Consider the following 17,845-nt stretch of genomic DNA (forward strand, 5'->3'; position numbering starts at 1 on the left):
AAGGAAGAGGGGGCCGAGAAGTGAGGTTAGCGCCGCTCTTCTCGTTTCTCCTTCTCAAATGAACGGCCGCTCGCGCGGGCAAAGGGCCGCGAAGCAGCTTAAAGCAGAGAGGAAACCTCAAAGGAGCACATCATCCTCAGGCTTCCCTCCGTAATACCCTCCTCGCTTGTCGCAGCTTCATTCAATCACCCCTCTCTTTCTCTCCGTCTGTATCTCTCTCCATGTAGCTCCCCGCGCCCCCTCCAAAGCGAATTCAAGGCAAGCGTGAGAAAATAAACTGTCGATGCCGACTGGGAACATGGCAGCGTGTTCTTATCGTTCGTGTTGCGTCGTTTCGCTTCTGCGTCATTTTTGGGTCTTCTGTTTATTGCCTTTCTTCGACGACTGTGTGCGTTCCCTTCAGTGCTGCGTTCGGGAACTAATGAAAACGCCAGAGGAAGAGGCGGGATTTAAAGCACTCCCATTGCCTCGCTCGAGCGGCTGCTGGGCTTGAAACCTGAGAAGAAACACAAAGCCCCCGTGCGGATGGCTGTGTAGCAAAGCGGGCGGGGAATGAGGAAGCCAGCCGAAGAGCAGCGAGGAAAGAATGCGGCAGAAAGAAACGTGACTGAGCGACCGCGCCTGTGAGCCGCCTTCGCTGAAATGGTCGTTTCGTTAACTGAGTTTACAATCAAAGCTATGCGCGCATGTCTTCGGTCGTGCCATTGAATTGCAACGTTTAATATCCGTATAGTTTCCCTCGACAAAAAGAAAGTAAAGGAAAGCTGGTGTTATGGCGTTCTTTTCTTTCATTTGCTTAAATTCTTATTGCGCATCGCCGCCAAAAAAAAATGCGAGCTGCATTTGTCACGCCACATTTGCTTCTGTTTCTTTTTTCGCTTCGTTCTTGACTGAAAAAGCGTAGCGTATGCGTCATAAGCATTAGTACTCGCGCATTAATAGTGTGCGTATGCGCGTGCTTGTGTGTGCGTGCATGCGTGTGCGTAAATAAAGGTGCGTACTTGCTTCGCATTCACTGCCTTAGTTATTGGTGGGCATTGCAATCCATCGGCAGGCATATCCGTGGAGAACCTTCTGTGGCAATGAAGGGTAAGCTGCAGTGGGTGGGGCTTCTGCGCATGTCTTACCACGTCAAGTCGTGCAGAGAAATGACAGCGCTTTCGGTTGCAAAAAAGCGACACTAAGTTAGCGTATATCATCCGCGCGCGATGGCTTCGCATTTGGCCCATCCGCAGAAGAGAAGAAACAAAAAACAGAAAGAGACGAAAGTTAACCTTAACACTCCGTGGCGCATTTCGTCTAATTTTTTTCTCGTTTTATATAAGACCGTAATGTTTCCTGTCGCCAGCTTAAGCAAACGCGAATGGGAATGCGGCACCTTTATTTTAGTACCTCTCTTACTTGCGCCCGTTTTGCCTCCAGTTTTGCTTTCGTTGCCACAGAAAGTTGTCCGCTAGTACAGATAGACTTAACCACGCGTGCTAGGAGAATACGTCGAATGCGAAACGCTTCCGAGTGGAAATGTGCGAAGGCACTGAATAGACCGCCGCTTTCTTCCAAGGCTCGTGAGAATAAAAGTCCCCTTGAATCTTCAGCAGATATCTAAACAACGGTGGAAGGCCATTATTATCATTTTTGTGCTTAGCTATAATGATAGAAGAAAGGACTTCAGCGGTAACAGCAACAGAGTGGGATATATTTCTGCCTATGAGTTTCTTCAATATGCTGCGCATAATACTACTGGCCCAAATTTAGGCGTAGGCTGACTCATGCGCTTCCGTAAACGTTAGAAGCACACGTTTTAAGCAAGCCCTACTCAGTTTCCTCGCGAGTAAGAAGCAAAATAAATAAATAAATAAATAAATAAATAAATAAATAAATAAATAAATAAATACGTTCATTATCAACTGCAGCAGACAGTCGACGTGCAATAAACGGAAGCGGTGCAGTTGCGCGAGGAGGTCAGTCGTCACTAATTGTTTTCGCACCGCTGTGTGCACCGCTCTTTTCTCTCTTTTTTTTTTTGAAATCTTTTTTAAGCATCCGCAGTAACCTAATTAACGCCCTCTGAATGACGCGTACGCTTATTGACCCGCAAAAGCGGTCGAAACATTACTTATAATGAACTCTGTGAACAAAGAAAGAAAAATAGCAGGACCTGACCACGATAAACAAGGGGCACATATACTATGATATAAAAAGAAACAAGCAAAGCATCGAAAACATCCAGAAGAGAGAAGCTAAACAGTACCTACCTCCTCTACACTTTAAAGAGTGCGATGCCGTTTCATTTTCTTTCTTCTTCTCTATTTAATTAACAGCAGACCTCGCATTCAAGCAGAGTGAAAGCTGAAAGGCATTATTTTACCAGAGAGCGCGTAACAGAGTTTTGAAAGGAATCAAAAGCTTTTGTATAGCACCGACAGCATGTTAGTTGTTGACGCCGCAGTAAAACACGTGCTTTCTTTTTTTATATTGTATTTTCACCGGCTCGCTTCGCAATTATGGCGTCGCCGGTACGAAAATTTATTGACAGCCATGCTGAAAACCAACGATGCGATAAAGCCTACAAAGGTTCCGGCAAAAAGCAAAAAAAAAATTTGTTTTCGTCAGTTCGTTCGGACGGCGTAAAACTAGAATATATGCGAGGCCTGGCATAAAGCGACGTGAAACGGTTATCAAAGAACATCGTCGAACGCACAACGAGCGTAAAAAAACGTGGAATAAGAAACGGTGACGTTGGCCGCAACGTTACGTTAAGACACTATAGCATAAATTTCTTCATGTGGTTCACAACACGAGTGAAATAGAAACCCTGAATAGAAACCTCCTTTCTAATTAGCAGGCAGGCGTTGTGCCCCTCCCTGTAACAGTTGCCAGCCCTCTCCTCGCCTTTCCCTTTCCTGTCAAGTGTACATGTATGTTTTCAAATAATAATAATAATAATAATAATAATAATAATAATAATAATAATAATAATAATAATAATAATAATAATAATAATAATAATAATAATAATAATAATAATGCTGATGATTGTGATGATGATGATGATGTGACACAGAGGAATGACCGACACTTGAGCTAGTTGGCAAGGTTGCATGCTTCTAAACGGACCACGTAAAAAAAAAATTGACGAAAAAAAATTATCCGCGTTTTCGTGGCTTTTCGTGCGCCTGTCTTTTTCGTTAGGCTCATTCGCATGTACTACGGACAGAGAACACTGTGCTTTACTTCGCCTCGTATGCGTACCGGCCCTACAAACGCTGAATTACGAAAGACTTCCGGAAGCGGGCGAACTTCTCGAAACTCTCATCGCAAATAGAGCATAAACGTCAGTGGCTTGCGTTACAAAATAAATCCCGAGGCTTCAAATTTCGGCCGACGCGCCAAATATAGTTCCCTACAGCGTCGCCCACGAATGCGTCGCGTACTTAATTAACGGTGACGCGATGGGCACGTCGTCCTTGATCCGGCATAATGATGCTGATCGGCATAAAACAGCGGCCCTGTGCGCACTTCACGCGTATCTTTAAAGCCAGCGAGACAACGAACAACGTCGAATTAAGAGCCTAGAAATACAGGCACGGCTCTGCTGTGCTTCAGGCTTTTGAACATTGCGTGCCAAGCCATGCACTTCGACGCACCATAATGGAGGTCATATGAGGTTCGAACGGCTTTAAATGTAGTGAAGCGTTATTATTAGGGATGCATTTAATTCAGTTTACATTTACACACTTTATTGTTGTCTGTTTGTTACGTAATGAGACTGTGTGAGAAGATAAGCCATAAAATGGCCGGTCGTCCCAAACATCAAAAATAAGCTCCAGCGACTAAGTAATGCAGGAAAAGAAGTAACAGAAAAAAATGGGCAAGAAACATGCAGACAGAAAAAAAAATGCACAGTGGAGGAATTCGCGGAGCAATCACTTAACTCAGGAATCACTTAGGCATAGCCTGCTATACAATAGGCGTTGTCGGAGCTCGCTGAGTCAGCGTCACGCGAACGTCATAGCGCATGCGTTACCAGAACAGTCTGCATCCGCATAGCCAGCGCGTGAAAAACAAAGCTCGGTGAACAATAAATCCCACCATGTGTCTTATGATCACGCACGCGAATTTTTTTCGACACATACAATATGTACGCGAACTGCCGCGACGAGGACTTGCGCATAGAACGACTCGGCAGCCACAAATGCCCAGCTCATTCACATATTCGTGACGCACACGAGTGGGAGTAGATTTGAGAAGTCCTGGCTGTAGTGTTAACAAGACGTATCCGCACTGCGGCCACGATAACATTGAGTTTACCGTGTTCTCTAAAGAAATAAGGACAAGTGAATTATAACAAACTGCACCCCCCCCCACCCCCCATGCACCCTTCCCAGTAACTTTCACATTACTCGCATAACGCAAAATAATTTTTCTTTCAAATAACTTGCCATTATTATCATTAAGTCCAATCTCCCATGAATATTTCTTTTTGCGGGGTGGGATAGACTTACGCTTATTAATTACGCTCAATTTCATCCAAGGGCTCATTGGCTTGCACATCTACATCCTCGTAATAATCAACGATAGATAACGGCGTATCACCAGGTAGCAAACGAAATTGTCATTCATTCTCAGCTACCGCGAAATCAACGATGCTCACTTTTATCAATCGCTCTCACTGGCGCCCAAACGCCCTCTCCCGCGCATACATCCACATCGTCAACGAGAGATAAAGAAGCACCGCCATAAACGAAGCGAGATACGTGATTTCCCCACCAAGGGCAGCATAAGTGAAAAAATGGCGTAACGCTATGCGACAAGTATCGCGCAATTGTCGTTGTCTCGCTCCAAAGGCGAGCGCGGGAATCGTGAGAGGGGCGCCTGGACTGCGGCTTGACGGCGAACCGTAACCGCACAATGCCCGTTGACGACAGTGCGTGGGCGGTTGCACCACCGCCGAGAGTGCGTCAGGATAAATAATCGCGCCGTTTCCGGCTCTGCGTGGTCAGACGAATGATGTTGAAAGCTCAGGTGGATAACGAGTGCGTCATACTCGAGGCACGCGAGCATTTGATCGCTCGAAGCTCCGCACTAAATATTTTATTGATTTCTTTCTTCCTTTTCTTTCTTGCGATAAAAAGCAAACTGTGACACACGAACACGTATGCACAAGCTGTAAGCTTCTCGCTTTTTGCTCGTGCGGCCACTAAAGTTATGCGTGGAAGTGCCTTTAGTTTCTCTGGAGAGAAAGCGCGTGTCGCTCATGCTTCCTTGGTGCTACTGCAGCTGATAATAAACGATTGCTGACGGCATCCAATTTGAGTCGAAGGGGCGACAATGATCATCACCTGGCCTGCGTGAGCTGTGTCTATTCCAATACTGAGTACTACTACTAAATCTATTGCACTATAGCGTTTTCCCTATTTCTATGTTGCCTTGTAAAGTTCGCTAAGCATGCGAAAAATTTGTGTCATCTCTTCCCTGCGTTTTTTTTCCTCAATAAGACTGCAATCTTATCTTGTTAATCTCTATCGCCGAAAGGATAACGCTCGCATGAGCAGTGAACATACATCCGTTGTGGAAGATGGACGATTATTATTATGATGATGGCGATGATCGATTGGCATCTTCTTTGAAACACGGGCCTACGGGTCTCACTCGGTGAACCCCTTCGCACTCCATTAGGGTGCGCTGAGTGGCCTCCGGATTTTTGCTGCAGCATGCACACGGGCCTGATCTCGTTGCGTGTATTTGCCCCGGTATGTTCGTGGCCGGATAGGCGCCACCTTGCGTCACCCAACCTGCCCGATGGAATCGCCTGTTATCTCTCGCTGGTTACGGTGCCCCCGTTTGGCCGCCACACCTATGGCGTCACAAAGCTAAAAGACAGAATCGCACGTTTTGAGAGAGAGTGAACGCGTCCTCGCTCGCAGGTCTTAGGCTATCTAGCTTCGAAAGACCACGCGGAGGATCGTCTTTGAATCGCCGCTCCATCAAAGTAAAACCTTGACGACCATTTATGTACTATCATTTAATAAATTTAAAGGAGATGGCACCTCTTGGAGGCATCCGCCTGCTTCTCGGCCTGCGATGCCTTTATAGAAGGTGCCTCAATAATCTGGGAAGTATGGTCTGCTCTCGCAGACGAGCATAGTTTCCTGCTTCTTTGTCTGGTATGCTGGGTAGATGGAGGGCAGGTGCGGAGCCGCGTAGTAATCATATGGTATGCGTCCGTAAATGAGCTCGTGATGGCACTTCATAGCGAACAAGAAAATAAGAAAGAAAGAGAGATAGATAGGGCGACAAAAGCGCGGCTACAGTTCCTTCGAGGACAAAAGACCTGCACAAACAACTGAAACTTACTTTGGTGGAGATTGTGCTGCACGTGATCCCGTGCTATGGTAGTGCGTGGTGATCGTTACTGACTGTGACTGTGTGTCTGTGCCGTAGCTCTGACGGTCTCTCTCTCTGTCTCTCTCTCTCTCTCTCTCTCTCTCTCTCTCTCTATATATATATATATATATATATATATATATTACAAGCTCTAACACTTGAATACGAATTTTTTTATAAAGGTTGTGTTTGATGCAAGCGTATTTAACTTCGCACAGAGAGTTTCCATAGCGTACGACCAATTTTTTCTAAATTTGGTCGGTCGCGGTTGCGTGCAATGCTCTCCCAGGGCCGCGAGCTAAATTCTGCTCTGCTCGTTCGACACGCTCATAAAACTCTAGAGTGCTTGCATGCATAATTTCCCCTTACCCTATCCCCAGTGCAGGTTAGCAAACCAGAATCTTATACGATTAACCTGCCTTTCCATCCCATTTATCTCTCTCTCTATTTCCTGTTCTGTTTACCCTCCCTTGTTTCTACTTTCCTTTGCTTCCTCTTTCTTTCTCTGAAAGCCCGTCATTGACTCAAGCTCCTTAGAGGCCATTTCTGGAATACTCAAGAATTTCATACAATTATTGGGCAGATCTTATCTGTTTCGTGAGAACTGTTATATCAAAGTATTCTTGTAATCAGGAAAGTTATACCTCGTCCGGTGCTGCGAAAGGAAGTCATTACCGGTGGATAAAATCGTCAGATTTTACTGCTTCGATACAGAAGCGTCCAAAATAGGTAACAGAAGAAGATAATAGAAAGAAGCATATTTCCCGTCAATGTTCGCTGACTGTGACGGTGCATCAGGACCTCGCCGACCATCTTATTAGCGACAACATTCCGTGGAGAACATGAGCGCCCTCGAACAGACAGTGAACTGAGAAAGCAAAGGCACGCTTTCGAATGGCTCCGACAATTCATATAAAGAACAACACAGGAATACAACTTTCGGAATCTCGCTCGAAAATCAACTGCCATCCGCATCTTCCGAAGAAGCCGCATACTAGCTATGGAAATGGCAGACGAATCCGAAAAATGTGGCCGAAGAATGCAACCGTCCTATGACGACATCAAAGTATGCACATCGTTCACGATGTATACACCCACTAAGTAGCCAATGCCGTATTGATGTACGGGCACGTCACCGAAGCACAGCAGCGCTCGCGACCATACAGCGACGGCGATATTGCCGAGAGGTTTCGCCATTAATACCAGGACAGCGGCATGGGATCGAGTTCAACTTTTCCATTGGTTCCCTTATGACGTCAGAACACGTGGCCACGAGACTGTGGCAAGCGAACAGGCGCTTGCATGCAGGCTGCAATCGTGCATACAGCAACGCACATCGAGAGTTCATTGTAAAATGTAGCTCGACCTCTTCGCCGCGCGCGCCAAAGGCCCGGGCTCGGATTAAAGTTACGTATGCACAATGACCGCCTGAAATATGCAAGTCATTGAGCTTCTTGCTGAACTAAAGTTGTCGGCGAGCTGATAACTTTCGGGTTCCCCCAACTTCCCCGTGGAGATTGAAAGTGACTTTTAATTGAACCTGAGAATTTCTGCACATTCCCTCTCTATCATTTTTTTTTATGTCCAGTGATTATTCGGGGGTCCTCCGAATAACTGACAAGGGGCCCTCCGATAGCGGAGGGCCCCTTGTTACCTTTGGTCACCAGGCTTTGACGTACAGCGACATGGTATAGAAGAGCATTTCTGCAATCCGCGCTTTTGCAGCGGTGGCCAGGAATCTATCGATCAATTTCGTGCACAGCAGCACAACACTGCGGCCATAAATATAAAGTGGCAATTATTGCCACTTTCTATTATTATTTCTATTATTGCAACCTTCTTTATGTAACGCCTTGTCAGACTGTGTGACAGCGTCTGCAGAAACTGTTCTGTAGAGTGTGTGTGTGTGTGCGCGTGCGTGCGTGCGTGCGTGCGTGCGTGTGTGTGTGTGTGTGTGTGTGTGTGTGTGTGTGTGTGTGTGCGCGTGCGTGCGTGCGTGTGTGTGTGTGCGTGTGGGTGTGTGTGTGAGAGAGAGAGAGAGAGAGAGAGAGAGATTCTCTGGTTAGAAAACAGGTAGAAAACGGAACGCCTCATTTTGATTAACTTCCTCACACTTCTCATTTCGTTTTCCCCTCACTTCGCTAACGTTCCGCTTGAGGGAGTTATCACCAGAGAGCGCACTTGTACAGAGCTTTCAGTCCTTAAGATCTACTTGGCTTCGCTAATGACACCTTCAACATCACGACCGTCTGGCGTCTGCTCTTGCGAACGAGTTCTATCGTAAGAACTTTCTTGTGATTACCGGCGAGATAAAGATACGAGAAGGAGCGGAAATGGACGAATACCATCGGTGATGGAATTCGACTGAGGCTCTGGCGGTGCACTCGAACCCGTGCACTTGAAAGCTTTCCGTGGAGCTATCAGTTACGGTGCAACGGCGGCACGCACATGCCGCCAGATTTATATACGCAGCACGGACGCGTGCACTCCAGCGGGACACGCTCGGAGCCGTTGGAGATAATGAACCGCGCTGGGTATTTCCGTCGCGAATCCGGTGAACAGACAATTCTACGCTTTGTCACTTGGCAAATAAGAGAAGGCTCGTAAGCCGCTTCACTACGGGTAACATAACGACAATATAATATACTGCCGTAGCCCAGATGCATGTTGGCACTTGGATGCGCGGGCTGTATCCACTTGTAAGGCATTTATCGCGAGAGTGCTCGTGGGTTTACTGAACGCCGACTCAAGCTTCCTGGTTGCTGTTGTCACGCGAGAGAGAAGATGAGCTCGTCATCGCCGCACGACTGCCGTTTTTGTTTTCACTTTTTCTTCTTAAAATATCGTGTTTTATTCATAAAACCGCAGAGAACAGGAACCGGTCGGGAAGAGAGTAATACTTAAGGTTTGGGATTGCCGAGTTTACATTTGGTAACGTCAGGGTTACACTGAATCTACATTCTAAGCCGTCAGCTTTGCCGGTGAACGCAACCAAGGATCACTTTACCGGTGAAAACGGTAGGCCTCGTTTGAGTAGGTACGTGATACCTGCGCGACGACATTTACCAGACTTGCCCGAACTTGCAGGAGTTTTACACCTGAAGCCCACAAGCAGATCTCTGCATTTATGGATATCTGTAGCTTTAAAATTTGACGCTACATTTTTTCCCTTTCCCCCCGAGCCCGGTAGGAAATCGTTGTCTCGCCTGGTTAGCCTCCCAGGCTTTATTCTGTTTCTATTTATCTATCTCTGAATCTACATAGGCTCCACCTGTAGTGCTGCTGCTAGGATTGGCACGCGCAGAACTCTATGTGGAATGTTAATAAGAGACTCTGCTCAAACTGTGCCTTCTATGTTCAAGCCGGCAAAAGCGGGGAAAAAAAACTACCCTGACTCATACACTGATTCACGCTCGATAATCCACAAACCTGCAGCGAGCTTTTGTTCTGGTTATGCAACGTACGCTATATCGACGACCGTGCGCATTCTGCATGCCGGTCTCATCTTTGAAGTAAGTGGGCGTCGTCATGTGCCATGTCCCCTCTATTTCGCATGTTTCTTTTTTTTCTCTTCAGATTGGCTGTCTTGTACCATATTCAAGAAGCAATAAATGCTAACGTTTTTTGTCTTCCGCGTAGTATTTTGATGCTACAGCACCAACAACAACAGAAACAAGGCCACTAGGGTGTGCATGCCATTTGGTCAAGATCAACACTTCACTGTTCAAATAAAGTTAATTGAATTGAATATCCAAGCAGTCAGCGAAGCACGTATTGCAGAGAACTGCGTCACGTTTTCGCACCCAGACCCTCAGCAGCACAAGCGCAACTTACGTCGTCGTCATCGGGAAGCCAGGCACTCCTTCCCCCATCCATGACGGGCAGCGAAGGAGTGCGGCGAAGGCGGTTCGAGATCTTCCTCCGGAGCCCCTCCCGAAGGTCCAGCCAACTCCTCTTGGTGAGGTCCTCCGGCGACTTCTTCAAGCGAGGAAGGGTGGCCACCCCGCCGTTGATTTCGCACACAATCGCCAGTGCCCCCACCGCACCGGGCACGTCCTCCTCGCTCATCGCCAAGTCGAGCGAAAATTTTCGCCGGTGCAGCATGGTGGCCACCTCTATTCGCTTGGACGAGACGAGGGACAGGGCCAACCTGTCCCAAGCACTAGTCCTCCGTGAGCTCGTGGTCAGCTGCTTCTGCGCGGCCCCTTGGCCCGCGGCCAGCGGGGCTCCGGCGCGATAACCGGAATCGGCACGCAGCGTTACGCTATCGTGGCTCGCGCTAAGCGGGCACAACCCACCGGCGGCTTGCTCAAACTTGTACGCGAAGGCAAACGACTCCGACGACTTCCAGCTCGAGTCCGGCGCTCCTTTGCCACGAGAGGGGAAGGAGCCGGAAATTAGGGCGCAGTCTTGGCGCTTGCGCTCCGCCGAAGGGTCAGCGCACGGGCCTTCAGGTTTATCGCATTGTGCGCACGCTTCAGGAGCGCCCTTCTCGGTTTTCCGCATAAGATCGGACAAGAAGTTTTAGTGCTTGATCGACAGGTGCCTGAGCTTTAGTCACTTGAATCCAATGAGCAGGTGCCAACAGTTCCCTATCACTGTTTTCTGGACAACCGCAGGGAACGGCCCGAGCGTGAGGAAAAGATTAGAAAACTACGCTGGGCAACGGCCGATCTCTAAAAGCCGCACGATGCAGGTTAGTTCCACAGAAGTCACTCTGTCGCGGAAGGCCACCAGAACAACCGTGCGTATAGGGTTGCGCCTATACATCAAACGATGCCCGGCACAATCACTGACAATGCGCACGACACAAGGAGGTACCAGCTGGTGAGAGCCGATGCCGTTTGTGGCGTGCGGCCAGGGACACGAAATTCACTGCAGCGAGAGATCGCTTCGGGTTCGCGCACAAAGAGAGCAGCACAATGGCACCGAGCAACAAGGAAGTTCACATCCAGACGCCCACGACGACGACCAATCATTGGCCGAAACCCCCAGCGGCACTACAGGTATCCACAGTCGCTCACGAAACCACCGCGGCCATTCCACCGTACGCGCAACAGCGGCACGAAAGGGCTAATCCACAAAGGCCCAGGAGCAGAGCCGTCCCGAGATCAAGAAATTGTCGCAGACGGCGCGCGGAATCGCCACCGTGCCAACAGTGCAGCTGCCAGCGCGAATCCAAAGGTAATATCGAGAAGGTGTACGAGGCGGGCCGGCGATAGCGATTCGTGTCCCAGGTAACGAGATTAGAGGGAACGCCGTTGCCTTTGCTGAAACGCTACGCGCGCCGCGGCCTTCTCGTCACCCGCGCCGACGCCCGGTTCCTTTCCAGCCCTCTTTGCGACGCGGGGCCTTATCAACGCCCGGCGAACGGATTCCCGGGAAAGCGGTCCGCGCTGCTGAAGCTCCTAGACGACGAGGTTCCTCGGCCCTCCGGCCAACGACAAGGGTCCGCCGTTGTTTCTGCGCGGAACTGAATACAACCAATCTTTCCAGTCCAATGCTGTTTCTTGACTGGGACACACGCTTACAGGTAGAGTGCTTGTCAGAAGTTGCGAAGCCACTGAAAGCGTGACCAGACCTGTAAACCGCTGTGTATTCTAGCTAATATAGTAAAGTCTGTCTGCTAAAAATACACACGTCGGTTGGCAACAATAATAGTACTTTCCCGTGATTTCGCAGCAGGGCCTGGCTTCAGGAGTCCGGCAAGAGTCTCGGGCGACCAAATTGGTCTATTTCCGCGAGTGGCTTTTTCGAAGCATTTCGCAATGATTCGACGCTATCAGACATATCATCAAGCCTCCACAGCGCGCGTTGCCGTATGCTGCATTGCGCTGTCGCTTATCCTGCCACAAGTTGCTAAAAACCATACTTTGACGTTTTGCAGCTTCTCTGGGCCGCATGGGTGCAAGCTCCATGCTCCGATCGCTTTTTGTTCGCGGTAACAGGACCTTGGAAGCAAGGCAAATAGAATGTCATCGCGATCATCGACGAAACGCAGCATCTCACAATTCTGCCATAACGCCAGCACACGTGAAATCGAAGCAGATATGTGAGCCTAGAGGGCGAATTAGTACAACGCTCACGTGCAGCTCCACTGTAATCAACAATGTCGTATCCATGAGCATCTAGAGCAGGCGATAACACCACTGATATTGCACTTGATCTGACGGCATGCATAAAAAGGCCCTGCGTTAATATCGTCTTTCATCGTCGGTACAATATTGCCTGTGCGGACATTTTATTCGTGTGCGTGAGTGTACGCGTGCATGTGTGTGTGTTTGTTTTGCTTTCATTGCGTTGCGTTACACGAGTGCAGTATTTCGCTGAATATTTTGGAAACCACTGTCAAAGAGAGAGGAAAAGGAGAGAAAGCTGGGAGGAAAATGTCTTGTTGCTACGTGGCAGGTAGGGAAATTCACAAAAGGAAGATGAGAGAGTGAGAGAGGAGGTGGCAATGTGTCCAGGAGCGCCGATTGCGCCACGAAGTCAAGTTTGTTCGCATCGGCCAGTCGTCCTCGGAAAAGCACGAAAGTGCCACCATTTCCGTGTGTGCCGAGGATAAGTCAAACACTATAGATTGCCAATGCCCCGAAGAAGGCTGTGTAGGAGTTGGAGGTCGTAGGGAGGAACTAGGCGTACAGGATTTATTTACATGTTTACATTAAAACAAGAGATACATTCGACAGTCTAGCGTGACTCCCAAATGGAGCACGCAGGACGAAGCATACAGCACACGAGCACAAAGCTCCAAGCACCAAGCAAACCGCTTGTCGAGAACGAGCACGAGCACACAGCTCACGAGCACGAGCACAGTCTAGCAACCGAGAACAGCTGCTTATAAACACTCTGCCCTCCCTAAATCCTTAGGTGAGGGAAAAAAATGGCTGTGGCTTAGGTAAGGTTAAGCCCAGGATGCGAAGCATACTAGCCTTTATTTTAGTTGTTGAACCACTGTTTAGCCTGGTGAACTGCTGTTGCTTGGCTATATTTGGTTCGGCTAGACGAAGAAACAACTCATGCATTACTGCTTCGCCTTCAAGAGTGGAACGCGACAGCGTTCCCGTCGACCCGCCAAGGGGTGTAAGACAATGGGCTACAGGGCAGCGACTACGCGCCCCGCATTGGACGCGGTGAGCGTCGAGCAAAGCAGCGTTGGGCGCGGCAACGAAATGTGCGCCTGAGCAAGAGACGCACGCCTTAGAAACAGCTCGTTTCTAAGGCAACACCGCATTCACTAGAGGCGCTTTTGTACCGCTTTGAAGCATCGTACTCGTGGCTCAGTGGTAGCGTCTCCGTCCCACACTCCGGAGACCCTGGTTCGATTCCCACCCAGCCCGTCTTGCAAGAGTTGAGCCAAAGCCACTTCTCCTCTGTCGTGACGTCACGGTGTCACGTGGTTTCAAGGCGACACCGCCGCGCCTGAGGAGCTGGGTTGAGCTCTCGTAATATGCTTCGCATAAAACGGCAGTTCACCGCCGATTCATAGCGTCCACCGTCATCCTAGTCGACCCGCCTTTTAGGGCGAGGGTTACATACACTTCCACATAGGTTTTACTGACCACGTCGAGGAGAGTGGGTTCTCGTGGTCACGGTGCTTGACCCGAGCAAGTGCCTCTTAATAACCGAGCTGACCTCGTACAACGGCCGCCTCGGCTGTCCACTGCGTGGCGTCTTCAAGGGCTCATGAGTAGGCACCGCGAAGCATCTCCATCAAGTAATTCCTCCTTCTTCAGTCGAACCGTGAAGACGTTGGCGATTTCACTAAAAATAGTTGGTCTGCCGATCGCATTTAGTCATAGCAACGCCGAGGGGGTGTTGACGCGGCACATCATCGTCCCTATACGAAACGAGTCACCGCGGCAGGTGGTGCAGGCTTCCATGGTCTCTTCGGGGAAGCTCGCCATGCTCGCAGCTGCAGCTGACTGAGAAAACTTTGCATGTCGGCACCTCTGCAGGCCACTCCTAACAGCGGCCACCAATACCGATTGATCGCCTCAACGACAAAAAAAGATCAGTACCGTAGTGCTTACAACCGTGCCCAGTTGCTCGCACAAGAAGCCGAACAGATGATTCAGGCGTCAGCAATTACAAATTTGAGCGACACAGTTTTTATGATTAGAGAAACGCCAGTGTTAAGTGGCAGGTAACGATTGAGGTAAAGAGCTAAAGTACAAAAAAAAATCAAACGCATATTGTTTCATGCGTTTGCATACTTCACGGTAACCTCGACGGCACCCTTCAACAATACAACAAAAAAACACTTGACCTCGAATTATTGCAGCAACGGTTGTCATTGACTCGGTGCCGCTGACGCTGGCTTTGCAGTCTGCTGCGCTTGCAGACTCCATTTCGAGCTCAGATTTCAACCGACTGCAGCCGTATGCGAAGCAGATATAAGCTTCCTGTGTAGCTCTCAGACGCCTAGCATAGGACGCGACGTTCGACCAACTTTCGAAAACAAAGGATGCGTGCTACATATTTTTAGGGCTCGACGCTATCTCAGCGAAACGTCCACAGACTCGCGTCGGCTTTTCTTTATATGGTCCCCGTAAATCACCACGAGACAACAGGTGCCGCCGAGAGACAGCTGTATAGACTGTTCCCACGTTTGGACGGCGATAAGGGCAATGCATAATGTGGAAGCTAATAAATAAAGCGAAACTCCGGGCATCGACTGATGTAAGATCATCGGTCTTTGTCTGAGGCACTGCTTGAATACAATGACACACCATTACGTAAAGCATCATACGTTTCTCTTTTATGCCCATGATACAGAAAGCACCACTTTTTCCTGGCAGGTATTCGCGCACTCGTAAGTACACTCCACAGACTCATTGGAGCACGCCGCCTGCCGTCAAGGTGTTACACAAATTCAGAATAAATTTTTTTTTTAGAGCGGGCGACCTTTCGAGAACCAGGCTGCATGTGGACCTTGAAAAACATTCTCATAATTCTAAGCGTAAGATATTACGAAAAGATATAACAATCAGACAACGAAAAGTGAGGTTGGAACAGTAATGCAGCGTCCGCTTCAATTCAGGGTTTATGCTGCGTATGTGTTGTAGGGGTTGGAGTACGGGACTTCGGGATGAAAGCCAAACTTGGGAGTATTTATTCTACATTCTATACAGGGAGAGGAGCGACAAGTACCAGTCGTACTGTCATTACGGGCCGGCAGCAACTCGGACGCTGCGGCCCGCGGCAAGAAGTTCGAGAGAGGTGAATCAGGGAATCAGGGCATATCCCAGCATCCTCAGGTCTCTCTGGAAGGCTTCTTATAAGCCCTTCGAGCACTGCAAGTCACGTCATGTTTGACCAATGGGAGAGTCCACTCCGATGACGCCACTTGCAGCCAATGGTAGGCGCCCGTGTCGCGTGGCACACCTGTCGGGGCTCTCTGCGGTCTTGCCACGCAGACTGGTAATCCACTTGTAGGCTGGAGAAGGAGCGGGGAGGGCGCTCGTGCACCTGCTTCATTGTCGGATGCCCACCTGCTAATCCCGGCGGCGCAGGAACTTGTTGGCACGTAAACTTGTTGCCTCGGCCGCTTCTCTGGAATGCGCTTTCCTGCTTTTGCATTCCTCAATTAGCTGTGCTGCCACTCGAAGCGGTTTGGGGAACTCGAAGTAGCCTCAGGAACCAGCTCCATATCTAACAGCTCGTCCTCGCCCCGGTTGTTCTGAATGGCCGGTGAAATCAATTCGCTGGCCATGAGGAACGCTGATAGAAGCTGCAGGGTACTGGGGTCGAGCCACGTTTGACGAACTTCGGGATCCTTGGCCCTGGAGAACAAACGTCAAACAAACAAAACAACACAGCGCTGCCCCACGCGTAAGCGCAGGCTCTTCACCCCTGACTCGCCAGACTATTACTGAGTCAAAATCAACCCTGATCTTTTATTTCCCCAATTTTGACAAAGCAGTTCCAACCACCTTGCGTTTCTTCGAACTGCACGCTGAGCTGTGAAAAGAACTACGGAACGACGAGGAGCTTAACTGCCTCGTGCCCTTTGTCCGCGTCCGTGCAGAACATTCTTCGCGGTCTCCCTTTGACCGGTGGCTCGACCATTTAGGATGCGTCAACATCGTCAGTGACGACCGCACCTTTCTTCTCCTCGCGCCCTGCCCATTTGGGTTTCTCGCCATCTTTGGCGGCGCTACATTAATTACCGCGTTCCTATCTTTAGGGCGCTTCTTCCTGCGGCGCTTTCTCTTCGCACTCGCTTTCATGTCGCCTTCTCGTGCCTCGTGCTGGCCGGTACACATTTCGTCGGCCCGGATCGGCCTCTTACCCGCACAGTCTGAGTGATTCTTACTTAAACCAACACTCTCTCTGCCTCGACTGGCGGACAGCTCAACCGACTCTGGCACAATGCAGTAGGCTTTACTCGAGTAAGACAACTCGCACTCTTGCGAACTGCCCTCTACTACATTGCCCAGCTCACGCTGTGCATCGGCACACAGCCCGTCGGTATCGATCGCTGTCTCACGCGCACAGTCCGAATGATTAATAACTGAACCATTCCTATCTAGGCTATCTAGACTGGCGGAGAGCCGCACCGATCCCTGAACAATGCAGTTGTTCTCTCGTGAGCTACGGAGCTCGCCATCCCGAGAACTATTCTCAACTGCATCGTCCAGCTCGCACTTCACTTCTGCACGCACCTCTGGCTCTACATGGGTGCTCGCGTCTGTCGCGTCAACAGTACCCTTTTCTTCGCTAGCAACCTCGCTAACATTACCAGCGACGCACACACGCGGTGACTGTGCCAATTTGTTCGCAGCTGGCCTAGCTGTCTCCACAGTCATCTGTTGGCACAGCACCTCGTCGCTCTCACTACGGCCTTTAACGGCCTCTGTTGCCACTAAGGCATCGTTAGCAGCTAGCCTTTTCCCTTCACTTATGACTCTGCAGCTAATCTCACAGGCACTACTCTTTTCCTCGGCTTTTCGCGAAAATCTAGACACTTCCTCATTCTTTCGCTCTGTACTACTTACAGAATTCTCAGACAGCCGTTGTCTCTGTGCCAATAACTGATCACAATACTGTATCTCTTTGATCAGTGCTGCCTTCTCTCTCTCATACTTTTCCTCTCGCTCACGTTCGCGTGCCTTCTCACGTTCGTGACGCTGACACCTAAGAGTAAGTTCTTGAAGCTCCTGCTTCCGTTCATTCTCGCGTTCTTCACGCTTAAGCTCACTCCTAAGTTCACGACGCGCTCGCAAACGTACACGACGCTCTCGCTCCCGTGGCTCCTGTATCAGCTCCCAAGCAAGCTCAATGCTTTTGTCATCATTGCCACTATCGTTAATCGCCTTTATGATAGCTGGCGTCTTCATCCGTTCGTCCGCCTCAACTCCCAAATCGTCGCACACCAACAACAAGTCTAACCTCGTCAACCTTCTAAGATCCATGGCAGCTGCCCCGACAGGTGGTTAAAACTGTTTTCCTTAAT

At 49.4% G+C, this 17,845-nt stretch overlaps 1 protein-coding gene across 6 annotated transcripts in view; it reads right to left on the reverse strand.

Moving 5' to 3' along the window:
* Positions 1-17,845, reverse strand: part of LOC135910746 (pleckstrin homology domain-containing family G member 5-like) — a 747,540-nt gene that overhangs the window by 383,681 nt on the left and 346,014 nt on the right. The window contains exon 1 of one of the 6 annotated variants that reach the window (XM_065442816.1): positions 10,222-11,540. The exons of 4 other annotated variants lie outside the window; for them this stretch is intronic. In XM_065442816.1, coding sequence (XP_065298888.1) covers positions 10,222-10,893 — 672 coding nt within the window. In that variant the 5' untranslated portion in view covers positions 10,894-11,540. Of the gene's footprint in view, positions 1-10,221; positions 11,545-17,845 lie in introns of those variants that run through there. One more of the 6 variants, XM_070533936.1, reaches the window with a different exon arrangement.

Source organism: Dermacentor albipictus, chromosome 2, assembly GCF_038994185.2.
Source record: "Dermacentor albipictus isolate Rhodes 1998 colony chromosome 2, USDA_Dalb.pri_finalv2, whole genome shotgun sequence".
NCBI lineage: Eukaryota > Metazoa > Arthropoda > Arachnida > Ixodida > Ixodidae > Dermacentor > Dermacentor albipictus.